This window comes from Tarenaya hassleriana, unplaced genomic scaffold, assembly GCF_000463585.1.
Source record: "Tarenaya hassleriana unplaced genomic scaffold, ASM46358v1 Cleome27, whole genome shotgun sequence".
Lineage (NCBI taxonomy): Eukaryota > Viridiplantae > Streptophyta > Magnoliopsida > Brassicales > Cleomaceae > Tarenaya > Tarenaya hassleriana.
In genome coordinates, this window is record NW_010965946.1 from 972,226 (window position 1) to 999,844 (window position 27,619).

Below are 27,619 nucleotides of genomic sequence, written 5' to 3' on the forward strand. Positions count from 1 at the left end.
TAACCAAATAAATGAAACAAAATTTGAAAAATTATTAAAGATTTTTTTTTAAAAAAACCTCATTTTAATTATACACTATAACTATAAGATAATTTCATTATACTAATTTATCTACATATATAACATATCGGTATACATGGGTTAATAAGTAGATATATTCGCTTTATTTGATTACGGTTAAATCGAAATCAGCTTATTCGATATATGGTTAATTCATATTCATTTATTTTAAATTTTAAAAATTTATAACCAAAATGATTATTTAATTTCAATCGATCCGATTCGGATATAAATTGATCGAATTCGGTTTGGTTTTTAAAAAACCGAACAGTTTATCCACCGCTAGGCCTATACGAGCTCTAAATAGTATAGCAAGCTATATACTATATGGAAAGGTGGCAGGTAAATCCTTGTGTACCTTAGTATTGATACATTGTAAAAAAAAATGATACAAGGGATAAAAGTAGGTAGACAACACATAAGATATTGTCTCTATGCAGATATACTAATTTTTATTTGGTTAAAATTTTAAATAGATATAATCGAAATGGAGCGTTTATTGTGTGGACCCCACCATCAACTATTTTTCTATATGTATATGTATATATATATATATGTGTGTGTATGTATATAAGAGGATTGAACACGTAAAGTTGGATATCTAATCTCTGTCTCCGGCATCAATGGCGGCCCAACCTGAAAGCGATCCCTTCAAAATCCTCAACATCGCCCTAAACCCAGATGGATCTCTCACCAGACTCCGCGAATTCCCCAAATTGCCCGCGTCGGAGCATCCCGACCAACTCTGTCTCTCCAAAGACGTCATTCTCAATCCGAACAACAAAACCTTCATCCGCATCTTCAGGCCCCGGAATCTCCCGCCGGAGATCAAGATCCCGGTGATCGTCTACGTACACGGCGGCGGATTCATCCTCTTCAGCGCCGCCTCCGGGCCGTTCCATGAATCATGCAGTCGCATGGCCGATCGGCTTCAGGCTGTCTTCCTCTCCGTCGAGTACCGTCTCGCTCCCGAGCACCGACTCCCGGCGGCGTACGAAGACGCCGTCGAAGCGATCTCGTGGCTCCGGGACCAGGCTTGTGGATCCAACGGCGGCGGATGCGATCCGTGGTTAATGGACGGCGTTGATTTCTCGAGGTGTTTCCTCATGGGTTCGAGCTCCGGAGGAAACATCGTCTACAACGCGGCGTTACGACTCGTGGACGCCGATCTGAGCCCACTGGTGATCCAGGGGCTGATAATGAACCAGGCGTTCTTCGGCGGCGTGGAGCCGTCGGATTCGGAGACACGGCTGATCAACGACAGGATCTGTCCGCTGGCGGCGACTCATCTCATGTGGTCGCTCGCGCTGCCGGAGGGGGCCGGCCGCGACCACGAGTACAGCAACCCGGTGGGGAGCGGTGGGACCCAGGAGAAGATCGGTCGGCTGCCGAGGAGTCTGGTGAAAGGGTACGGTGGAGATCCACTGGTGGATCGTCAGAAGATACTGGCCGACATGCTGGAGGCGCGTGGAGTGCACGTGGTGAGAAGGTTCGAAGAGGACGGGTTCCATGCCTGCGAGCTCTTCGACCGGACCAAGGCCGAGGCTCTTTACGTCGACGTCGAGGAATTTATAAAGTCTTCGGGGACGGCCGCTTCGAACATGTAGTTCACGTGCCGTCTTTGGTGTCTGGACTATGAAATGTGGGAAGAATAAGTTGTGGTATGATTATGCCTTCGTATTCCGTCTTTATTATAAATCCGAGTAAATAAAATTTCCCACCATTCATCAAATGTCACTCTTTAATAACACTACATGTTTTTCATTCTAAGATCGTTACAAAAAAATTGATGAAAGTGTCATTCATGATAAAATAAAAACAGTGACAAATTTTATCTTGAAATCATAATTATTCAGTTCAGATCCTCAAAACATTCAAAAAGCTACAATACAATAATTGCGGCAAAGCTCGTAATATAAATCATCAAGTGAAAAAAAATCCGTTCCCAATCATCAATTACTACAGCTTTAATTAGTTAATTAGGGCATTAAAAGACACGATCTCTTATTAAACCGAATATATTCATAACACATTAAATAAATTTTTTTAAAAAAATATTTGATCTGGTCAAAACAAAATTGCAAATGCCCCAAAAAATAAGGAGCTTTAAACGGAAACGGCCCACGATAATTTCGTTTATTCATCCTAATCACAACTCAACCTCTCCCAAAAAAAAAAACTGACGATTTATTGATCTTATCCCCACCAGGAATCTCCAACTTCTGTAATTGCAACACCGTACCTTACTTAACATGTCTGGTCCGGGGGAGGCGTTCGATCCATACAAACACCTGAACATAACGATCAACGACGACGGAACATGCACGCGCCACTTCAACGTACCGGACGTGGAGCCAGACCCCGGCCCCAGCCCCGGCATGCCCACCGCCTCTAAAGACGTCACCGTCAACCACCAGACTGGCGTGACCGTACGAATATTCCGACCGACCAATCTCCCTTCCAACGACAACACCGTGGCTCGGCTCCCCATTATCCTCCACTTCCATGGCTCGGGATGGGTCCTCTTCTCCTCCAACAGCGTCTCCAACCACGCTTCTTGTTCCCAGATGGCCAGCGAGTTAACGGTCATTCTCGTCTCCGTCAGTTACCGTTTGGCCCCCGAGCACAGACTCCCCGCTCCGTACGACGACGCTTTGGACGCTCTCCTCTGGGTCAAACAACAAGCCGTCGACCCGAACGGCGAGCCATGGCTCAGGGACTACGCCGACTTCTCGCGATGCTATGTCTACGGTTCGAGTAACGGCGCCAACATCGCCTTCCACGTGGCCCTCCGAGCTCTGGACCACGTCTTGACGCCGTTAAAGATCGACGGATGCGTGTTTTATCAGCCGTTGCTTGGCGGGGAGACGAGGACTAAGTCCGAGCTTAGACATTTCGCCGATCCGGTGATGCCCGTGCCCGCCCTCGACGTAATATGGGAGCTGGCTTTGCCCAAGGGGGTGGATAGAGACCATAGGTATCGCTATTTCTTTTTTGTGTGTGTTCAGACATAAGACAGGACAAAGATCCGGGCTAACTAGTGAAACTGCGACAGATATTGTAATCCGACGGCATACTTGCCTCACAGGGAGAAGGTGGGGCGGTTGGGGCGGTGCCTGGTGATCGGTTACGGCGGAGACACGGCGGTGGACCGGCAACAGGACTTTGTAAAGATGTTAGTGACCGCCGGAGTTAAGGTAGAAGCTAGGTTTGACGACGCCGGCTTCCATGGAATCGAACTCGTCGATCCACGTCGCGTTGTCGCTCTTCTCAGTATGATCCAAGATTTTATCAATCAATGATTTTCGTCTTTACTCGATTTTATGGTGGAATCGTTCAGGTTGAAATGCGCACAATTTCTTCACGGATATTTTTTTTTTCCCAATTGAATTCCATTCTTATCTCCTTGAGTACATAATGATATATTGATCTATGTTTGGTAAAAATGTAAATATTTATTTTGTTTTTTACTGATAAAAAGTTTTTTTTTTGTTTAATTGATTTTCACCGTCTGTTTATATCTCTTTGAAATACATTATTATAATATGAATGCGTTGCTCAATTACCCGCGAGAGAGCATATCCATGGCGACCTCTGCGCTACATCGACATGATCTGCCTTGTGTCCTCGTCGTGAAAATCCCCATCGCCATGGATGTGCTCGGCGACCGATTCCTAGCCTCTACCAAGTTCCAAGTCCTCAAGGCCTTCGAATCGTCGCTTCCTCTTCCCGACTACTTGGCTGTTCACTCTCAGTCTGTCTCCGCCATTGTTGCTCCTGCTCACTGTCCCGTAACCGCCGATTTGATTCGTCTCCTCCCGTCCCTGCGCTTGGTTGTTACCACCAGCGCCGGCCTCGATCACGTTAACCTCCCCGAGTGCCGCCGTCTCGGCATCTCCGTCGCCAACGCCGGCACCGTCTTCTCCGATGATGTCGCCGACACCGCCGTCGGTCTGCTCATCGACATTCTCCGGCGGATTTCAGCCTCCAACCGTTATGTTAAGAGAGGGCTTTGGCCAATCGAAGAGAATTATGCCCACGGTTCCAGGGTATTTTCTAATTTTGGATCTTCTGCTGCTTTCGAGTGCATTTCATCCATATATATATATATATATACACATCAATAATCATCGTACTCATCGTTTTTGTTGTTCTACACATCAATACTGATCCCCTTTAGGGCATTTCCCCCATTTTATCAAACAGTATATGTGATCTATTCTGAATATTTTCAATCAGCAACATGGCACTTTCCCTTGACTTTTGTTGTTAATGGCGGATGGTTTTCAGTTAGGGGGGAAGCGTGTAGATTGTCGGATTGGGGAGCATCGGCTTGGAAGTTGCTAAAAGGCTGGAGCCCTTTGGCTGTCAAATTTCATACAGCTCAAGGAGCCAAAAGCAATCAGTTCAGTATCCTTTCTACGCAGACGTAGTGGGGCTTGCAGCGAACAACGATGCTCTTATAATCTGCTGTCCATTGACTGAGCAGACAAGGTGTTTGATCAATAAGGATGTCTTTTCGGCTCTAGGAAAGCAAGGGATAGTAGTTAACATTGCACGAGGAGGTGTCATCGATGAGAAGGAAATGGTCCGATGCTTGTTGGAGGGTGAGATTGCGGGCGCTGGTCTAGATGTGTTTGAGAATGAGCCTAATGTGCCTAAGGAGCTGTTTGAATTGGATAATGTCGTGATGTCGCCTCATTCTGCCGCCATAACGATGGACGGCCTTGAAAACTTGAGGGAAATTGTGGTTGGAAATTTGGAAGCTTTCTTCTCGGGTGAACCCCTCCTTACCCCGGTGCTCGAGGGTCAGTGACAAAACTCATTAGCCAGGTATATCTATATGTATATTGCCCATCATCTTCTTAATTGCTTGAAATCTTGGCTTCAAGCCCTTCAACCCGTATCATCAATCTGATTTCTTCCGAGGTTATGGATGAATCAATGGATAAGGACGGACGATCATTAAGGGTGATCATTGATTCTAAGAAGGAATGTAATGTTCATCCTGCCCGGTTGCCGCATTTCGACTGACTAGCTGAAGCTTATTTTACATGAAGAATCCTTTTCTCCTTGTTTTTTCTGCAGATGAAACTGTCATCAGTCTGTGTTGTTGCTCCTCAGCTAACCATATCGCCATTTCGTGGAGTATATATATAATACACGTTTGAAAGGTGTGTATGCTGTAACAGAGTTGGACCAAAAAAACAGCATGTAACTGTTTATTTCAATAGTTTGTGATAATTTAGCTTAATGTTCTCCATACAGAGTGTCGTAGTTCGTCCTGATACAACCTCACCATGAAAGGGGAAAATCACTCAAATGAGTCACTTGGGTCGCATCTATTTCACGTGTACACCACAAAAAACATAACACATTTTTTTCCTTTGAAAAGACGAAATTACCTTTAATGAATACACGATATTTATCCGTTCGAAAACAACTTCGTTATTACGACTTCGTAATTAATTCTAAATATAGTTACAATTGATTATAAAAAGGTGACAAAAAAATCATGTCTTATTTTAGTTGTATATGAGTTATATGTTAGTCGTAATAAGATCGTAAAAAATAAAACGAAAAGGGTATTTCGGACTTTTTCAATCGAAAAGTGGGTTAAAATTGAATTTTTTTTTTTCGGTGGTGTACGCTGAAAATAGCTGCGACCCAGGGTTATTTAGGTAAAAAACACCCATGAAAGTGAAGCCTGTGGGGATCTGCCACGTGTACTGATCCATATATATGGTTGCGTGTTAATTGGGCCTATGTTGGGCCGTATATCCACTACTAGTCTCTTAATGGGCTTCACATTAAGAACCTTAGTGGGCTAAGCAAGTACTTGCAATGTCATGCCCCTTTAAGCTTTAAGAACCCCAAATCTATATATATTAATAAAGGAGTTTAAAGAGATTTGGTGAGGCCACCTAAGCATCCACATCATCAATTTTTTTAATTTTTAATTGGTTTATTACAATATTCATTAACTATATATAATTAGAATAATTAGTTTTGTAATTTTTATTTCATATAACTACTAAATTGTTAGGTTTTATATTATATTATATTATTTAAAGCTCATCTTTATTATATAAAAAACCCTTTTTAATATTAGTTTTATATATTATTAAGATTTGTATTTGATAACACTTATATTTCAAATTGTATTGCTATCTTTATTTTAAAAAGGAAAGATATCAATAGATTAATACAATTAAAAAGTTCATCTTTATCATATAAAAAATCTATTTTGATAATGGTTTAATATATTATTGACATTTTTATTTGATTATATTCATATTTAAAATTTATTTATAATTCAATTTGCCTTCAAAACCATAATTATAATTCATTACATTGCAAATTATTTTTAGTGAATAAAAGTTTTTAAAAAATTATAATAACGAATGGTCAAGACTCTACATTAGCCCACTAATAACTACATTTATTATTATTATTTAATTAGTATTATTGCTGGGTATTCATTAGCCCACTAACTTTGGTTTTATTGGTTGTTATATAAGATTTTGTCACCGATAGTTTCTTTCTCATCTGAGCTTGGAATGCAGTTTGGTTCTTGCTTAGAGGATTGATGTCGATTCACATGTACTAATTTGGAGCTTATGCAATCTCTTCAGTAACATTTGATAGTTTGGTGAATGGTGTTAACCTCTATACGTCAGGTATGGACTCCTGCAATCTTCAATGGTCTTGGTAATTATTACATTCCTCAGGTTATAGAGCTACAGGTTATCCTTCAGGACATAGCCCTGGCAACATAAAATGAGAGGCTCCCCCAGGTAAATTCATCTACAATATTTTCCGCTTGTATTTACAATGTGGTTCCTATCCGGTTCATCATTTCCGCACATGCATCTACACGACATCCTTTTATTTCCTTTTTTTCACTTCTATATAAACATATGTATATATTTATGCGTAAATATATATTGTGGTGTAAGTTATATTTGAATAAATGTGTGAGAATTTAAATTGGATGGCTGATGGGAGAATAGAGAAAGCATAGAGGAAGGCTGCAAGTTTTTGGAGAAGTTACGAAAATGGTTTCTATCGGTTACTTGGAACTTGCTCTATAAGACCACTTTTGAGGGCTGTGAAAACTTATAGAAGATTTTATGCTTCTGCAATATTTTAAGTCCAGTTTCAGAACATATGTGAGATGAAACCAGTAGTCTGTGTATAGGTGTGTGTTAATGCAGTTAATATGTATATGTATTATAACGTATAGATAAAAATATATGCATCCTATATATATATATATGATAAATGTCATGTATGTAACACGTTGTCATATAATAATAATTGAAGCCAAAAAAATAACACATTGAGCCATAATCCGATTCAATAATAATAAACTAACTGTACGAAAAAAAATAAAATCCACTTATATTTTCCTCATCTTTTGTCATTGAAAACTAAAAACTAAAATCTTACAACTGTCTTTTTTTGCATCGTATATTTTCACATATAAATTATATGACTCAAAGTATCTTTTTATGCGAAATGTTCACAAAGTTTACGTGTAAAGGACTTCTGAAAAATGATTGATACAATCACAATCGTTCTAATCACAATAAAACGTTAAGATTCAAATCGTAACGATTGAGTTTTACAACGTTTGATATATACATATACTAATTATATACATACATATATGTAAATATATAAACAAATGCAAGTACATATATACATCCACATATAAATACAAATATATACACATATATACACATACATAAAATATACAAATACATACACATATATACATACATACATACATACATACATATAAATACAAATATATACACATATAAATACAAATAAATATTCCACTAATTTATGTATGAAAAATATGTTTATTTTTAAGATTAGTTGATTCCAAAAAAAAAAAATTAGATGCCGCATATTCTAAAATTTTGGTGTTTTTCTCAAATTTTATTGGTTTATAAAAAATCTTATTAATTAAAAATAATCAATAATTTATTATAATTGCAAAATAAAATACAATCATACCAAAAATTATTGTGGTTATTTATTAGTCCATTGATAAACGGTGGAATAGTCTATTAACGAATACAATTATTTTGGAGTAAATGAAAGTTATTGTAACTTTGGATTACTTAGGACAGTTAAAAACTAAAATACAAAACATCTATGATGGTTTGTTAGCCCAGTAATGCAAAAAAAAAAACGTGAATAAGCGTATTCATTTGCAAATACAAGTGTCTCTACTATATAACGGAACCGACAACTTCTCTCATGTCAAAACTTAACGTAGAAATTGGCTAAAGATGATGAAAGTGATTTCACTCTCTCTAAAAACAAATTTTCAACCAACCCTTCAACACAATCAAACGAAGAGACCCTTCAACAATTTCAGCCCAACCTCATCTCGGTTTTTTCGACCAATTCCCAGAAAAACCCTCCGAAACCTCTCGCCGATCCGTCGGCGAATTAGCAAACCCACTCGACACTAGACGCCCACACACTGCCGGTCGTCATGGTGGGGTCGGCCAATGCCGACAACTATGTGGAGATTGAGATACTGCCAAAAGAAGGGCAGACGATCTCGACGAGGATAGGAAATACCTTCGACAGCGGAAAAAGTCGCGAAAGGCAACATACGGGTCGGAGTTGCTATATCCGACGTTCTTCGCCGGTCATGTTGGAGACGATGGGCACTGAAAGCTGATCGAGGATGCTCTGGACACTGGGTGTGGGGTTCATCTGGACTATGTCCGATCAGGGACGGAGGCGCCGATGGGACATGCGGTGGTGATGATGCCAGACGGACATAACTCGGATATAACGAATAATTTTATTATACTCATCTATATCTTCATCTAATTAATTATTTAATTTTATTTATTTTAGTTATGTATTTTACAAAAATATTTACAAAATTATTGAAAAAATGTGTGTAAGTTTATGTATATATGTATATATATAGATTTATTTCTTTCATTATTTATTATTTTTATATTCGATTATTTATTTTATTTACTTTATTTTTATTTTTTGATTTATTTTTAATTCTATAACGTTGGTGGAGAGAGTTTAAACCTTATGACACAGTAAAATTTTGTTTATCTAATTATCTATTATAATAAAGCCTTTTATGCAAAACTTTTTTAAATATGTTAAAATACAATTTTAAATTGATTTAGTCAAATAAAAAATAGTTATCGAATTTATAAAATTAAAAATAATTAAAAAATTTATGAATACAACATAATCAAAATTTCAAAATGTTGAACAAACTATCAAAATTTTGTTTTCATTGCAAAGCTAATCAAAATATTATTGTTTTGATTTACATAGAATAATAATATCTTTAACAATCTAAAACCAAAAAAGATCGTAAATCGAAAAGAATATATGACTATAAATACTACAAAAAATACAAAAAAAATAATTTACACAAACTAGACAAACTTAACTCTTTTGAAAATGTTTACAAACAATATAATGATAATTTTATAATACTTTAATTTTACCGATATACTTATTTATATAAAAAAACAAATTCTATCAAGATAACTATATTTATATCTCCATTTATTTTTGCGTTAAATGAATAAAGATTCTGTGATAAAGGAATATAAAGTCAAAAACACTGAAAGAGAAAATGAAGCATTTGATTGCTACATAAAAATGAAAACAATGGCTTTTTCTAAAATATTTTGATGATTTTTATACAAAAAAAAATTCTCTTATTTTTATAAACTACCTAGCATTTCTAGTTTTTGAACTCAATCATTTGATTGTATTTTGCCTCATAATCAATTTTAAATAGTTTTATGTAGGCGGGTGAACTGATTATGATTTAGGATCTAAAACTTATTCTGATTTTATATTTTATCTATTTTTATAACCTTGAAATTGGTGTGTAAACTCATAAACAATACTTTAAGTAAAATTCAAAATCATATCTCCAAATTCATAAATAAGAGAAAAATGTTCAAAAAATATATTAAATGAGATAATTAGACTATATTTTAAAAATAAAAAGGGAAAATCACAAAAAAAAAAATACACTGAACTTTCAAATTTTGACAAAAAAAACCTTGAATTTTTTATTTTATCAAATAAACATTAAACTTTTTAAGTTTGACAAAATAAACACTTAACTCCTCAACGATTGTCAAAATAAACAAAATGACTGATGTGGCACAAGCAGATGCAAGCACGCCAGATTATTTTTCTTAGTTATTTTGGACAATAAAAAAAAATTCATGTATTTTTTTGGATCATTAAAAAAGTTCAGTGTTTTTCCATAATTGGAGAAAAGTTCATGTATTTTTTGGATCACTTAAAAAGTACAGTGTTTTTTTAGATTCGTTTAAAATGTTTAATATTTATTTGATACAAAATAAAGTTCAGTGGTTTTTTGTCAAAATTGAAAAGTTCAATGTTTTTTCTTATTTTCCCAAATAAATAATTAAAAGTAAAATATATTTTCTATTTCTCATACTACAAACATATAAAAAAACTATTATCTTTAACTACACTATTTTTTTAAACTATAATTATTAATAATTAACTATTAAAATTTATTTTTACTATATATAGTATTCGCAATATCAATTAACAAAAATTGTCCATTTTATCCAAACTTTAAAAATTTTATACTAAACAAATTCATCGATTTTAATTTTCAGAAACGATAATAAAAAATATAGCGTATGATACATCTAAAATGAAAAATATTTTTATTAATATTTAGTACCTATTTATTACACTATTACACTATGTTCAATATTGTATTTACTTTTTGTTTTATAACATTGCAAAAATTAAAAATAAATAATATTTTATTTATTCATATACATATATTACAATTATATTGACTAAATATGTATTTGTTTGTGAAAAATGTATGAAATTATATATACAAACTTATTTAACTAAGGATGATTTTATACGACAATAATACAATAATATTTAAATTATTTCATTTAATTATTTCTTTATATATAATGATTTCATAACTAACAAAGATAAATATTTAATATTAACAACAACAAAAAAGAATAAACCGCGCATCGCGCGGTTCCTTCCTAGTTAAATATAATTTTTTAAAAATTGCCTATAAATTGGTTAGTGTTTGCACGCCAAACTTTCATTATTTGCTTATAACTTTTTTTTTTGTAAAAATATTTGCTTATAACTTTGCTGGTAGTGTTTTTTTTTATGTAATTTGGTTTTGTTGGTAGTGTTACTCAGGAAACAACAATCTAAACATGCGAATCTGACCAGTCCTCGAATCGAAGCTTAATGGAGTCATCATCTCCGTTGATGGGAGAGACGGTGTCACAGAAGATGAGATAGAAAAGGTGGAGACCGCTTTTGATCGAGTCATTGGATCGGAGGCAGATGCAGACGAGGGAAAATCACTCTCCTAGAAGAGAAACCGACAAAGAATCACCAAATATACCGCCATCTCCAGCAAGGCGTAGAAGCACGACGGGAGAAGCAATGACGAAGATTAGCTGGGGGAGAAACCAAAAAGGGGAAAAGAAGGGTTTATGGTAAAAGAATCTATAAAATGTTGGGGAAGAAAAGACGAGCTCAAAACTGTGTAGAGAAAGTAAGGTTGTTTTGATATAATTGAAGTAGCCAGGAGATGTTTCTGTCATTTCAATTAAAATGGTCCACCGCCATATGTGAATGAGTTTGTATTTCATGAAATTATCAGTATTATTTTAAAGGGTAAAACCCCTAAAAAACATCATATTTGCAAAAATATATACAAATAAACATTCAACTTGAAAAACTTCATTCAATCCCCGAACTTGTAACTTGTCACTGAATAAAACCTTGAACTTGCAAATTATTGCTCTAATAAACCTTTGACCGGTTTGACCACAATTTCAAACGATCGGAAATCTACGTATTAACGGATTGTTGATGTCACCTTATGCACGTTATCAATTTTAATTTAAAAAATGACATCAGCAATCCGTCAATACATGGATTTCTGATCGTTTGAAATTGTGGTCAAAGCAGTCAAAGGTTTATTAGAACAATAATTTGCAAGTTCGAGGTTTTATTCAGTGACAAGTTACAAGTTCGGGGATTGAATAACAGTTTTTCAAATTGAATGTTTATTTGTATATATTTTTGTAAATTGGAGTTTTTTTAGGGAAGGCAGAGCATTGTATACTCGGTGGCACGGGGTGTAAAAATATATCAATTTTAAAATATCAAATGAATACATAAAATTTACTATGACTATTAATATTTTATTTTTGACAAATATCGTCAAAATATGATAAATAGTTTTCTACTAATATTTATACTCTTATAAATTTAAAATGGGTCTAATAATAATCGTAGCAACTATTAAAGTTTTAATGTAATGTAATGTGAAATATCAGTTTGATTGGGTAAGGATCCCCTAGAAATCACTGGATTTTTATTTTGAAGATTTTTTCAGAGATTTATCCAATCGGGTTTGAAGTATATAATCCAAATGAAAAGTCATCAGGAATGAGTATACAATAGTGTCTTCTGAGTTTTATAAGCATCGTTATTTCTGATTGACATAGAAATAAATACTAACAATAATAATGATGATATTGATACAAATTAAAAATCACTAAAATCGTTGGTTTGCAAGTGTACTTTTATAATTAGAAAAACAAATAAACAATATTTTTTTTAATAATTAGAATAATTTTTATTAAAAATCTAACCAGAAGTAATGTTTGTCTCAATTGAATCATAACTATCTATGAATATATATATTCACATGTACATATATATATATATATCTAGACAAATACACAGATATATACACTTACATAAATATATATACATATATATATACTTGTATATATATAGATATATATACATACCTATATATGTATATATCTATGAGTGAACCTAGAAAACAATTTAATTAGGACAAATACTTGCATATCAATATAAGTGGTGAAAACATTCATTTTCTTTAAATTTATTAAATTCATAAAAAAATATTTTTTTATTAAAATTATCGGGATATGTGATTCCACTGGTTATAAAGTGGGTCTATTCTATATATATTTATTTATGTGTGTATATATACACACATATATATGTATATAAAAGTGTATCTATGCACATATGTATATATATACATGTCTACATATTTATATATATGTATGTGTATGCATATATGTATGTATGCATGTATGTATATATAATAAGTGTATATCTAATTATTGTTATATTATATATATATATTGTTATTTTTTTATCGTAAATTTAGGGAAATATAAAATTTTGGTTGGGAGAATCGGTACAGATAATTAATTAACGATATCGGTTTAAACCTTTTCATTCGATTATTTTAGATTTATTGCTTTACCAAAATTACAACTTACAAGCAAATGGTCTCATTACGAAATATTTTATAGTTAATGATTTGTATAGAGAATATTTAAAATTAAAACTAATAATAAATTTTAAAAAAAATTTATATATTTATTGTCCGCGCGATGAGCGCGCGGGGTTATTTGAAATTCTAATTCCTATCATGGATGGTTTACAAAATTATGATAGATCTTTTAAAAATAAAAAATGAATTTAATTCATTGATCGCATAATCGAAGATCTTAGGATCAAATAAACCAAACTGAGATGAGAAAAACAACGAAAAACAAATTTAATAAAATATAGGTCAAACTAAATGAAAGATTCAACTAAATGAGACTCCAACTCAGATTTGTTTAAGTTAAGAACTGGATTATTTTTATATGGATTATTGAATTATTATTATTATTATTATTATTATGATAATATATAGTAAATATGAAATAATCTTAGTTTTATATTTTAAGAAAAAAAAGTATAAAGACGACAACATCTTAGTTTATAAAAAAATAATACACTGATATCTAACTTTTAATTTTATATTATAACATACGAAAATATAAAAATAAATATAAACATTATTCACATCACTTTTTGAAAAAAAAAAGATATCCGATATTTTTAAAATTATGTATCATTTTCATTTAAAGATATAAAATATAAATTTAAAAACACAATATATATAAAATATATTTAACTTTATAATTAATAACAAATTTTTTAAAATTTAATCGTATTTATAGTCCGCGCGATTCGCGCGGGATAAATACCTAGTCAGTAAAATAATATGCCATAAGCATAATTGGACGAATCAGAAGATGCCACGTTGTACCCACATAACAAGGAACTCGGTCATTCAATAGGGTTTTAGACTCGCTGAGTCAGCAACACCATTCCACCCACCCTACGAGTGCTTTGCCACATGTACATGGCCATGGGCCGTCTTTCTGTAGTTACCAGATCCCGTCAAATTGGTTATCTCCAAAACCGCTGCATCCGTCCATCCACATGTCCGAACCTTGCGACCTGACTGCATCTGCATGTGCTTTCTCCGACAACATCGTCAGACACACTCACTGTTCCGTACAAATTATCTGCACATTTCTCTTTTGATGGGTTTTGTCACTGTAAGGCGACAAATTTGTCAATTCCAGAATTTCGTTAACGCAACACTTGATAGATAACCTTAAAAGGTCAAAATGGTCAAATACATAAGAATATATACAGCCGAGAGGGAGAGAGAGCGGTATAGAATCGGAACGTTACAAAGACAAAAAAGCCGAAACGAAGAGACATAAATCTATATATATTAATAAAGGAGTTTAGGATTGTGGTGAAGCCACCTCATCCTCCACATCATCATCCATGTGGAGGTTGTTTTATTTTTTATTGGTTTATTAAAATCTACATTAGCTATTTATAATGATAGTGATTATCATCAGAATATTATAATTAACAAAATTTCCTTTTTATTACATTATTACAATTAACAATGTTAGCTATAATGATTGAAATGCTAATATTTTGATAAAATCATGTTTACAAATTAAATTCCAAAAACTATAAAATATGTCAATCATACCAATAATTTCTACGGTTATTTATGCGAATAATATTACAAAAGATGATAAGTAAATAGTTTGTATAAGACAATTTGTAGATAAATGATAATCTACTATGGCGATACATATTTACGAGGCTTTGAAATTGGTCATTTTTTCCTTTTTATTAATTTGAGATAATCTCTTTATACCTTATTTTCTTATGACATAAACAATTAGCATACATTAAAAGCCCCACTATTCATCGTAGTGACGAATTGAATCTCCATCACCATCATATATTTATTACTAAGTTATTATTAATTTCTATATATAAAAAAACGTTAAAAATGTTCTATTGGTGTAACTGAAAATTTTACTTTAGCTTTCAAACCACAATTATTGTTAATTGCATAAAATGTAACTGATAAGTAGTGACTAAGGCATTTAAAAAAACAACAAAAAACGGAAGATTCAAAAACGTGGTATTAATTACCCCAATATGAACCAGAGTTCAATAATATATATATATATATATATATATATATATATGTGTGTGTGCGTGTTGTGTACCGCAAAGATAAAGTTGTTGTCTAAAGCGAGGACTTCTCTTAGAAGATCCATTCGTCTCCAGATGTGCTTGAGATAACCTTCCCTCTCGAACCGTGTTTTCTTGGCTTTCATATCGTTTCTTCCATGGAAGAGAACCGTTTGTTTAACCATTGTCGTGCACCGCTTCAATACCGCCTTCACCCCGTCGTTTCTTGCGAAAACACCATCGTGTTTTTCAAGAATGTTGTCCCCATCAGAGCAAGAAGGGTTCTTTTCACGTTCTTGGGTATTTTTGTCGCCGTTTAATCTCTCTTTTGGAAGGGTTGAAGCGTCGCGGGAATGAGCAGAGCAGCGAGGAGAGATGGGGAGATGAGATAAGATTTGACGGGGAAGCAAGTGGCTTTGGAAGAAGATATCATCTGCAGGAGACATATCCACAACGATAGATTTGGTCTTAACGTTCGGAGAGAGGAGAATATATGAAGATGAACTACAATTCCAGAGATAGACGGTGAAAGAGAATTCGGGAGATGGTGAAGATGATGATGAGGAAGGTGATGTGTTATGTTCTTCGTGAAGAATATTCTCCTTGGTTCCTTGATGGTCTTCATCATCATTATCATCATTACAACTCATGATTGAGAATATACGAGTTTTTAAAGTTTGAAAGAAGTAGAAGTTATGGATGCAGAAAATGTAATTGTAATGGACCAGAGCTTTTTTTAAACATTAGAGAACTCCTAATCTATAAATTCTCTAAAAAAAATTCTTTTTTTTGGGTCCTGATTGTTCATGTACAAATCGATCGGGTTTGACGAATTCGGGTTCAAAAAATGTTTAAAAAATTAAAAGAACAGAAATATATTTCAATTCGAACCGGATCTGGATTTCATATCATTTACACCGGATTTATGTCTAATTTAATTCGATTAATTTTATCCATAAATTTTATTATAACATTTTATACATTGGTTGCATGTGCACAAAGGCATACATGCATGCACGTATGTGAAATGAGAATGTGGTGGTAAAGGATCAGGAAGATGATGTATTTAGAATTACATGCAAGAAAAATATATGTGAAATGTCCAATGTGGAGTGTATTTTGTAAGTTTAATTTTGTAAGTTTTGTTACTCGCGTTGCCTTTCACACCAATACCATGTTACAACATTTGTCTTCATCCACAAGTGTTGAAAATAATAATAATAATAATAATAATAATAATAATAATAATAATAATAATCTATATTTATAATAATGAGGTTTAAAGGTTTGTGTTGAAGCCACCTAACTAAAAACTATGTCATCATTTTTAAATTTTAAAAAAATGAAAATTAGAAATTTGAAAGATTTCTATAATATAAACAAAAAATATTTAATATATCCAAAATAATAATATAATTCTATATATATAATAATAAAGTTTAAAGGTTTGTGGTGAAGCCACCTAAGCATCCAACTAAGCACCATGTCATCATTTTTAAATTTAAATAAATGAAAATTAGAAATTTGAAAGATTTCTATAATATAAACAAAAAATATTAAATATATCCAAAATAACATTTAAGATAAAGATGTTTTAAAAAATTAAAACAAATATTTATATATTTCTAAAATACATACAAATATATGACATAGAATTAAAAAATCTATGATTAAAAATTCACACAAATTCACACACGTTTTTAAATATAAATAATCACAAACTACAAATTTGAAAGATTTCTAAAATATAAACAAAAAAAATCTATATATCAAAAATAATATTTAAGATAAAGATATTTTCAAAAAATTAAAACAACTTTTTATATATTTCTAACATTCACACAAATATATGATATACAATTAAAAAATATATGGTTAGAAATTTACATAAATTCACACACGTTAATAAACTAAAATATTAATGAATAGATAATTAAAATAATTTTAGTTTCATTTATTTAAAAAACCTATATATAAATAAGTAGTTTTTAAAGTAATTAATTAATAATTTAAAAGATTTATAATTCAAAATCAATGCATTATATTAATCTATGTATATAAAAAATTTGGTTCAAGAATTGTGGTGAGGACATGTGGCATCCATCATCATCATCATCCACTTCATTATCTATATAATATTCTTTTTTTATATAGATTTTGAATATGAGAAAAATAAGGTTTTTAAAATGAAAACTAAGAAAAAATAATTTCTTTTTTTTTTAGTTTTTTCAATTGTCATTGATCTAATATTCTCATATATTATTGGTTCCTTTTCTAAATAATTCTAATTTATATTAAAATAATTTAATATTATAATAAAAAATTAATAAAATATATATACATATATTCTTTATCAAATAATTATTCTATTAATAATTAATAAAATAATTAAAACTTTATAGTAAATACAAATTATGTTAAATTAAAAATTAAAGATAAAATAAATATTATGAAGAAACACACAATACATATAATGATAATAATGTGTTCAATTTTTGCGATATTTAATAATTCATTAAGGGTCATGTAATTTCAAACGTCGATTATTAGTTCCCTTAAAGCTAATTGTAACGCTAATATTTATTTATAAATATTAAATAATTGTAACGTTGATATCTTAAAAGCCACCCACTAAAAATTTCTTCAAACACGAGAATAAAACAAAAAACGGTCATGATTTGGAAAGTTTTATTCGTTAGTACACTAAAGACCACATTTTTTGGTTTCCTACATGAACTAATGCGATACCACTGCTGTAATAATTTGTTTTCTGTCGCGCCCGGGTTATGGAGAGAGATTAGTTTGTTCCTCCTGGTCCGATCAACTTTGAGTCTTGCTTGATGGATAGTAAGGTGTCGGTCTCTATGAATGCGAGAATTTCTTTCCATCCGGTCCGATCAACTTTGAGTCTTGCTTGATGGATAGTAAGGTGTCGGTCTCTATGAATGCGAGAATTTCTTTCCATCCAAATGGTGTCGCATATTCGATGTCGCATCAGATTGTGCTAACCAGGGCCAAGGTGAGGGATGACACATACACAACGTTTGAGAATATATACCCTGTGCTTACAGAATTCGTCCAGCAATATGCGTGGCCGACTTATTTTGGCATCTGGTTTTTTGCGGGTTTGTAGTGTTCGTTGTATCTGAAACATCAAGTGTAGTCACCTTTGTATCGCCCTTTTGTGTAATTATGGATTGTGAGATAAAGAAATAGAGGAGTTGAAACCAAATCTTCATTTTGTGGTGAACACTCCCGTTTTGCTTAGATCTTTTGAATAGTCATATTTTTTTTTCCTCTTTCATGTTTTTCAACTTTTCAAATTTGTTTTCGAAAGAAGAAAAATTGTAAGATGATTTTCATCTTCTCCCCCTCAACTTTCTATACTCCACCTAAAAGAGAGTTTAATCCATTTGGTTGAATTGTTTACATTATCGTTTGAAAAAAACAGGTAATGTATACATCAGGATTCTTCAATAGGCCTTTCGTCAAGAGATTAACTTCATGGTCAAAGGTTAAATTCATAGGAAGAAACTTGCAATTATTTTCACAACTAATCAAAGATTTGCATTTGGAAGCAATATATGCCTTAACCTTTTTACCGCATTTAAGAAATGCATTTCTTCTTCTCTTAAGCATGTTCCGGAGTTATATCTTTGCAGTTCGCCGGTTCAAGACGAAGCCAACAAGGAGGAGGATGTAGAAGAAAAAAAAGAAAAATGCAGCAGAAGCAGGAGGAACAGTTGAGTGAAAATTTTGGAAGGAATAAGAAAAAATTTTCGACGAGCACTTGAGAGTTAACAAGAAAATGCATAGCTATGATTTTTTTTTTTTGATATATGTCCATATGGGTTCGAACCGTGGATGGGTAGATATTCTCAACCACACGTTGTGGACCATAGCTATGATTTTTACTGTTTTCATATTCTTTTTTCCCTCAATTAACGTGTCCTCTTTTTTTCTTTTTCTTTTTTGATAGGTTTTTTCCGTACAGACCATTCAGTGGGTATTTCTAGGACTTATCCATCGGAGAAAACGATGATGCGGCCAAAGGAGAAGACGGGTCGACAACGAGGACGAGGAAATTCAACAGCAGGAGCATGGGAGGAGGAGAACGACGTTCTGGTCGGAGTCGTTGGTTATGGCGATATTTTGGGCGCTGTAACTATGGCGTCCTCCGCTTTGGTCTCTCCTCCTTCGTATCGATCTCACGATAGATCTCACGAAGGTTTTGGTAATGAAACTCAGAGTTCATGGTATGAAACGAGTAAAAAAAATATCAGTATATACAAGATTTTTATAAACAAACAAGATTCTAAGATGTTACAGGTTTATGAAAAAAATTAGAAAGTCCATCTAATTTTTTAGAAGTTTTAGAATTTGTATATTTGTATAATAGTTTTTTTAAAAATACGTGCTTTTTAGGTTATTATATATATATAAATATAAAACTATATATGATATTTTTTTTATTATTGTATTGAGTTAACTAAACTTTTTATTACTTTTATTTTATTATTATATCAAATTAACTAGCTTTATAATTCATGTATTTTATCACTTGACACATCATTATCTAGACAAAATGGAAAACTTAGCCTAATCAATAAATTTTATGATAGATATGAAAATTTAACTATTATTAAAATAAATGATAATTATAATATTTAATAATATCATTTTTGGTATTATTTTGTTTAGCTAAAATTTTCATATAAATTGAATAAAACATACCAACAACGAGGAAACGTAGAACAAACAGATGAAAATAGAATTGAAAATCGAAAATTGTTAAAAGTTATGGAGATAATTTTCAATAGAATTAAATTATCACTTTATTTATGTATATATGTCTATTAGGAATAACAACAATCATCTATAAGTATGCACAACTCAAAATCATTTTTTTAAATATAAAAAAACAATAAATATTAGGAATAAAGATATACAAAACAAATCATTGACAACCTTATTTATTCAATACTTATATAAAAAACTATTCTATAATCTAATAACAATGATATTTATATTCTTTCACTACTTCAATTCTTATTATATGAATGATTTAATAATATAATATAATTTAATATAAAACATATATATCAATTTTTTTATATTCATTTTAATAGTTTTTCGTAACAAAAAAAAATAATTTATATTAACAAAAAAAAAAAATAACCCGCGCATCGCGCGGTTCTCATCTAGTAAACAATAAGAAAGAAGAGCAGCATACAACTGGTTTGTGTTTTTCCTTGCATGCATGCATGCATGCATGCTGCCACTATAAAACATGTTTTTAATTATTGTTCTTTACGACTTGTCTGAAATCTGCTGTGTATATGTAATGAAATGAGAAATGGAGGAGGGGGGAGGTTTCACTTTGTGGAAGAACAAGGCAGGCCAATGAACAATTCTGTCTCGACCTCGGAAATAGGGCTACTCTCCTCGACAGCTCTTGCAATGATATTCTGCTGCTCCTTATCCATCCCCGTTCGGGAACATTCCTCTGTTTCCCACTGAAATCACACACTTACACTCAGACATTCCCATAAGTTCATGCTGATGATCGAGCCATTACGATATATATATAGAGCTGATGGTTTTCTGCTTAAAACCAGGAAGCATTTTACCTAAGAAAACGTAACTATAGAAGGGAGTGCAGGTTTTCAAGACCAAGATGCGACATGGTTGCATCAGAAATACATGTTTTCTTATATTATATAGTTGCATGGTCAAAGCATGAAACACCCTTTTGTTTCACGTAGAATAATCACAAGCAATCCGTGTTTCGGTATAAATTGATCATCAATTGCAAAAGCGAAAGTTGGGTCTACGACTACGGTTGTCAAGGACCGTTTTTGGAAGAACAAAGTAGTAAAAGACTAGCCGTTTACCACAACCAACGGAAAAGACTTTGTGAATGGGTGAATGGATTTACCTTCTTGGATAGCCTCTCGTTTTCTGCTGCCAGGGCTTTCTCCTGAAGTTTGGTTCAAAGAGAAGCAAGAGGCAACGAGATTGGCAAAAGGGTAAACTGCATTTTAACATATACGCTTACATATGTACACATATATGTGTATATATACCTTTTGTCTTAGCTGCTCAATCTGTTCTTTGAACACCTGAGTCTGCATATATGTATGCAATACATATATGCACAAAGATCAAATCATGCTGCGTTCTGATAACCGGACTTTAAGTGGTTTCAAAGAAGATTGAAAAGGAAGAAGGGTTAGTATGTATGTATTGTGTACATATACCTTCCTTGCTCGAATGGTTTTCACACTTCTCTCGAGCTGCTGTTCGATCTGCTGCAGCTCCTCGATCGAGCATGACCCTATGCCTTCTCCCATGAGTTTCCTGATGAACTCGTCAGACACAAGGAACTGATCAGAGTCTTATACCGGAACCCTGCACACACACATATATACGTGTATATATATATATAGCTAATAATCAGATTCTTAAGGTACGAACCGTTTAGCATTTTCAAGTTGTTCAATCTTTCTCATCATGTTTGCTGCCTCATGCTTCAAATGCTGCAAGTCACATAATCATCAGCACTTTAGGACATTTTCGATCATGTAATATGTAATATGATCACGTGCACGACATGGGCAGAGCCAAACTTGACTGCAACCTCTCTTAATTAGTTCTTTGCATTTGCAAACCGCTAGTGGATAGAAAATGTTTTGACTTTCATTAATCAGTATCATAACTGTTATTGTGAAAAATTAATAACCTGCATATTCTCTTCAGATGTTGGCTTGTTGCTGCTGACTCGATCTTTGGTATGCCTCAGATAACGTTCAATGGTTTCTTGCATGCTGTTCAACATTATGAAACATCAACTCAACACGAGCCACCAACACACAAAACGCCCAAACCCTTTGGAGACATATTGTACGGAAGGGTCAACACTCTCTCTCCCTCTCTCTCTATATATATGTGTGCGCGTGTGTGTGTGTGTGTGATCATGCATAAAGGAACCCAATATTCTTAATTCTGAACCTACAAGAGATCTTGTCACAGAGATTCTTACACAGCCTGGAACAGTGACAAGATTCTTAAAAGATTAATGCATTCTTCCATGGAAGATTCTTGCGTATATAGCCCCAGAACATTTATTCCTTAAACTAAGAAGTCGATCAAACCTTAGATCTATATACAAGAACATGGATCGAAGAAAAGACAAGGAGCTACTTAACTTTCATAAGTAGCCGAGATCTGTTATATAAGGTCAAGATTTCTTATGCTTCAGATACTATTTTTGCGGCAAACTTTGAAAACTAGGCGAGGAACAATACATAGTTTACAGTGAAGTAACTGTTTGTGCCAGGCTTTCACCGGACAGGAACTTAACACGTAATTAATACCTTAAATCGCTCAGGGTGAAATTATATATTGAGTATAAAGGAAGATAGAACCAAATGGAAGCAACCCCGCAAAGATTTTGTCTAAGCTAAACCAAAGATCAATGTGATAGGACATAGTGAGAAAACCTAAAACCCAAGATTCGTATGATCATTACTGAGATCCATGAAGATAGAGAAAGGACAGTGCAAGTGTCTGCCACTGAGCTCTCATTATTCTTGAAGAGAGACAAGATGGGCAAGTAATAAAGAGATCTCCGACCATTTATGATTCTCTTTAATAAACCTGAGATATGGATTTCACAACCAGTAAAGCCAAGGAAAGATCCTAAATCCAAAAGGGTTTTATCCAGAGAGTGTATACACGTACTTGGCACTGGCGAATTCGTAGAGCCTGCCTTTGGGGGAGAAGATGATGAGAGAAACCTCGGCGTCGCAAAGAACTGAGAGCTCAAAGGCCTTCTTGAGAATTCCGTTCCTTCGCTTCGAGAAGGTCACTTGTCTGCTCGTCGCGTTCTCTATCCGCTTCATCTGAGTCTTCCCCCTCACCATCTTCTTCCCTTCCCAAAAAAAAAAACAACACCTTTTGTTTTTTTACAGATAAATCGATGTTTTGTGATGAAATCGCTCATATTATAAACCACGAGCAAAGAGATTTTTTTATTTTATTTTGCTAAAACACACGACATCTATACTCAACTGATTCTACGAAACCCTAGAGGTAAAAAGATTGAACTCCCAGGTATGATTGTGACAATATAGAATCTCAAGTAAAAAGCTTGTTTTTCTCCGTTAATAAACGTGGGGTTTTTCCTTCTTTCTTTCTGGGTTTTGGAGGAGACGAAGTCAACGAGGAAAGGGATTTCCAAGTCTTTAAAGCAAACGACCTCAAGACCAATTTGTGGAACTGATCTATATATATATATATGTGCGTGTGTGCGTGTTTTATGGATCTCTCCAAAACGAATGCAAGATGCGACCTTGAAGATTTGGGGAAAAAGAGAACCAAGAAGATCAGATCAAGAAGAAGTCTTACCGACAACCCAAAAGGGAAAACCTAATCGGAGAGTTTGTGGAGAAGAAAGCACCAACGAGAGGCGCAAGCTGAGGAGGGTAAGAAGCTGCGACTGCTTGTATTTACGACCATATAAATACATAAATATATATGTATAATATTCACACAAATTCAAAAATTAATACCCGAGGTCCCTTTTATGGAAAGAGCACGAGTAGGCTTTCCTTGTCCATCTGTTATGTCCCTCAAACCCCACACACCCATACAAGAAACAAAGACACTTGTTTGGCTCTTGTCCTAAAAAGATCCTTACGACTTTGATCCATTTAGATTTTTTTTTAATATAAATTTGGTTTATCATAATTATATATAATATACTAATAGCTATAGTAATATGTACCTCAAAAGTTGACGGACGCTTGAAAATGAAACCTCATCCTTTGCTTATTTTAGTACGACCCTCACCTAACATCAAAAAGGCAAAATGTGATAAATTTGGTAAAATTCACATGCATATATATATATATATATATATACACACACATGCAAGATCGGAAAGATATAAAAAAAACATCATATGATCACATTACACATCGGAAGAAAGCTATGATGGAGGAGATGACTCCAGAGAGGCATATAGTGACGTGTCACATTTTAAAGGACCAGTGCCCTTTTTTTCCCCCCTTGTATTTATTCTTTTTTCTTACGCCTCTGTAACCATTTTACTTGGGTCTTTCTGACAACAGATGAATAATGACTTAAGCTCTTCAGACAATAATCTTGTCTTGTCAGAACCGGAGCATCAAAACATTTTTATTTCCCGTGAAATGGCTTGAAATTCTTTTGTGGAATAATATAAAACTAACACTCCTAACGTAGGATGGCAAAAGATTCTTATGCTCGTAATTAAATATTTTTGTTTACAAATTACCAAATTTAATTTTTGTAACTGACATATAGATGATTTGAGCAAACCCCTAAAAACTATACCCGGATTTGAAAATAGCTCAGAGTAATGAAACAAAATGTACTGAAGCAATGCATGAAGCTGTGACCTGGGATTATGATTAATTCGCACTCACAATCATTTAAAAATCAAAATAAAAAATCAAAGATGGTTTCACAGCTAAGAATTTGGGGGGGGGGGGGAGGTACAATGTTTAGACATCAATATCGTCCGTACAGCCACGTACAGAATCCAACCAATCGGAAATAGAAAACGCACCACACCTCTTTTTGGTTATCCAATCAAAAACTCGCAAACCGATAAAAATTAAAATCTGGGGTAATGTGGGACCCACATAATTGATTTTCTAATTTTGGAAAATTTTCTTACCCTTTTTCTCATGGCTTGCTCTGTTAGGTTAAAACTATGAAAAAAATTTGCGCCTAGTCGCATCATTATAAATCTATATATATATATTTTTTTTCAAACTATATTTTTTTATAATTTTTTGACAGAAATATTCTTAATTTATTATATAATTTCAATATTGTCATTTACCGTTCCGAAAAATGTACAGTATGAAAAACAGATTTTTTTGGAAACTGTGTTATTGAGGAAAAATACTTTTCACTAGTCATAACTATTTTTCATCCAGAAGAATTTGTTTTCATCCGGAAGAACTATTTTTTATCCGAAAAAATTATTTTTCATTCGAACAAAAAACAGTTCTTCCAAACAAAAAACAGATTCTGTCAGACGAAAAACAACTCTACCGGACAAAAAACAATTCTCCCGGACGAAAACCAACTCTCCCGGATAAAAAACAAACTCTCCCGGACGAAAAACAGACTCTCCCGGACGAAAAACAACCCTTCTGGACAAAAAAACAGACTCTCTCGAACGAAAACAGCCCTCCCGGATAAAAAACAGACTCTTCCGGTTGAAAAACAGCTCTCCCTGACGAAAAATAGACTCTCCTGGACAAAATACAGCTCTTGCGGACAAAAAACAGACTCTAACAGACGAAAAACAATTGTCTCGGATGAAAAAACAGTTCTCTCGGATAATAAAGTTTCCAAAAAAATCTGTTTTTTATGCTGAACAATTTTCGGAACGCTAAATAGCAATATTGAAATTATATAATAAAGTAAGAGTATTTTTTTCAAAAAAAATTATAAAAAGATATAGTTTGTAAAAAAAAGAAAAAAAAAAGTAATAAATTTATAATGATGTGACATATTTTATCAATTAACCCTAAAACTATTTTAAGCCCTTTTTTATTTTTTACACCTTTTAGAATAAAAACATAGGTTGGATTTTCTTTTATAGATTATTTTCCTAAATAAGCCCGATAAAAAGAACAACTCCCCTCTATCGTAACTGTAGCATCTTTGTCTGACCAAAATCTTACTCCATTTTTTCTTTCTATGTTGCTATTATTATTATTATTATTATCATTATTATTATTATTATTATTGGTTCGGTGAAAGCTGAAATCTTCAACAAGTTTCTGCCCAAAGAAAAATAGTTATGGAAATATTGTGTGTAACTGTGTATGCCATAAAACTTTAATTATTTTTTGTGGGCAACACTTTGTCCATTGCAGAGGATGACGAAGTTTTTTTAATTGATGCCTAATTATTAAAACATAACAAGAGAACTGCGCGACAAAAATAGAGGAGACGTAGTAATATATATATATATATATATATATATCCATTGGTCATTTATATATTACCTGTTCAATATGTATATTCAAATGGTACTTTGTTTTATTGGATTGGTGGGAGAATAGTAGAAATTATGTAGTTATCAAAAAGTATTGATAATATTTTATAATTTAAACTATAATATATATATTATAATGTTTCATGCTATAATCTTGGTAGTTGGATTAGTTATAAAAGTATAATTAGGTTAATATCGTAAAGAAGTAGGTGTTGTGTTTATCGACTAACAATTCGATCATCATAAAAATATTTTATAAAGTGAAATTAAGCATGATTAATGTTGTTCTATAAAGCGGATAGAGTCTCATCTTTTTTGCCAAAACTACCAAAATGGTTTAAATGATGAAGTCAAAAACTAAAATCTTCACGTGTTTCAGGAATACAGAGGAAAAGATATATGAAGTTTGACTATAACATATAAATAAATATAGGGTTTTGTATTCATCTATTTTACCCTAAATGTATGCTACCCACCATGCTCATGAACCATAAGAGCACATATTAATGCCAACCCTTTGATCGGACCCACCTAGGGTCGATTGGTCAGACTTCTTGCGATAAACTCACTAAGAGGACGAGTATTCGATTCCGACTCGAGGGAGGGAGGTAAATGCGGTAATTATGTCCGTTGAGCCTTAGACGGATGTAGTCGGATCGACGAAAGTCTGGAGAAACATTCCGGTTATAAATAAAACTCTTTGATCGTCCATTTTGTCATATTTATCCTCTGTTTTTTTTTGCCTCTGAAATATTAAACTACACGATACAACGTCCTATGAACGACTTACAATTGTGTGTTTTTTATAAAAAAAAAATTGAGAGATGAAATTATAATTTGGGTTTGAAATTTTATTGTTAAACATGATTAATTATGAAAAGAAAAGAAAAGTGAAGATTTTGGGAGAGTTGAAGTTCCGACACATGTGAAGTGGGGAGTGGGTTTTGTGAAGGAGGATGGGGACCACAGCGCGTGACGTGCACTTCCACTTCCACACGAGGGTCTCTTCATCCAACGGTCATTATTCAATCTCTTGATCTTCGG

The 27,619-nt window shown here is 33.1% G+C and overlaps 5 protein-coding genes across 9 annotated transcripts; 3 read left to right on the top strand and 2 right to left on the bottom strand.

Moving 5' to 3' along the window:
* Positions 1-634: 634 nt before the first annotated feature.
* LOC104817263 (probable carboxylesterase 8) lies at positions 635-1,830 on the top strand. The gene has a single exon (XM_010546371.1). It carries the CDS (start codon positions 684-686, stop codon positions 1,665-1,667), a length of 984 nt encoding a protein of 327 aa, XP_010544673.1. The 5' UTR covers positions 635-683; the 3' UTR covers positions 1,668-1,830.
* A 249-nt stretch (positions 1,831-2,079) lies between these two features.
* Positions 2,080-3,433, top strand: LOC104817264 (probable carboxylesterase 9). Its single transcript, XM_010546372.2, has 2 exons — positions 2,080-3,037; positions 3,116-3,433. The coding sequence occupies exons 1-2, from the start codon at positions 2,313-2,315 to the stop codon at positions 3,360-3,362; spliced, it is 972 nt and encodes a 323-aa protein (XP_010544674.1). The 5' UTR covers positions 2,080-2,312; the 3' UTR covers positions 3,363-3,433.
* Positions 3,434-3,608: 175 nt separating this feature from the next.
* Positions 3,609-5,263, top strand: LOC104817265 (glyoxylate/hydroxypyruvate reductase HPR3). The gene is given in 4 exon segments (XM_010546373.1): positions 3,609-4,109; positions 4,351-4,367; positions 4,369-4,893; positions 5,149-5,263. Coding segments are annotated over 3 exon segments (990 nt in total). The 5' UTR covers positions 3,609-3,644; the 3' UTR covers positions 4,877-4,893; positions 5,149-5,263.
* A 6,205-nt stretch (positions 5,264-11,468) lies between these two features.
* LOC109116829 (BRI1 kinase inhibitor 1-like) lies at positions 11,469-16,163 on the bottom strand. Its single transcript, XM_019202941.1, has 2 exons — positions 15,549-16,163; positions 11,469-11,567 (listed from the first exon to the last, which is right to left on the bottom strand). Exons 1-2 carry the CDS (start codon positions 16,161-16,163, stop codon positions 11,469-11,471), a joined length of 714 nt encoding a protein of 237 aa, XP_019058486.1.
* Positions 16,164-20,725: 4,562 nt separating this feature from the next.
* On the bottom strand, positions 20,726-24,016 carry LOC104817266 (MADS-box protein SOC1-like). 5 transcript variants are annotated; one of them, XM_010546375.2, is made up of 8 exons: positions 23,923-24,016; positions 23,257-23,441; positions 22,256-22,340; positions 21,991-22,052; positions 21,774-21,873; positions 21,600-21,641; positions 21,452-21,493; positions 20,726-21,029 (listed from the first exon to the last, which is right to left on the bottom strand). In XM_010546375.2, exons 2-8 carry the CDS (start codon positions 23,436-23,438, stop codon positions 20,889-20,891), a joined length of 654 nt encoding a protein of 217 aa, XP_010544677.1. In that variant the 5' UTR covers positions 23,439-23,441; positions 23,923-24,016; the 3' UTR covers positions 20,726-20,888. The 5 variants fall into 5 exon arrangements, with proteins under 5 accessions (XP_010544677.1, XP_010544676.1, XP_010544680.1 ...); XM_010546374.2 differs by having other exon boundaries at positions 23,257-23,446; XM_010546378.2 differs by lacking the exon at positions 23,923-24,016 and adding an exon at positions 23,587-23,866.
* Positions 24,017-27,619: the final 3,603 nt, after the last annotated feature.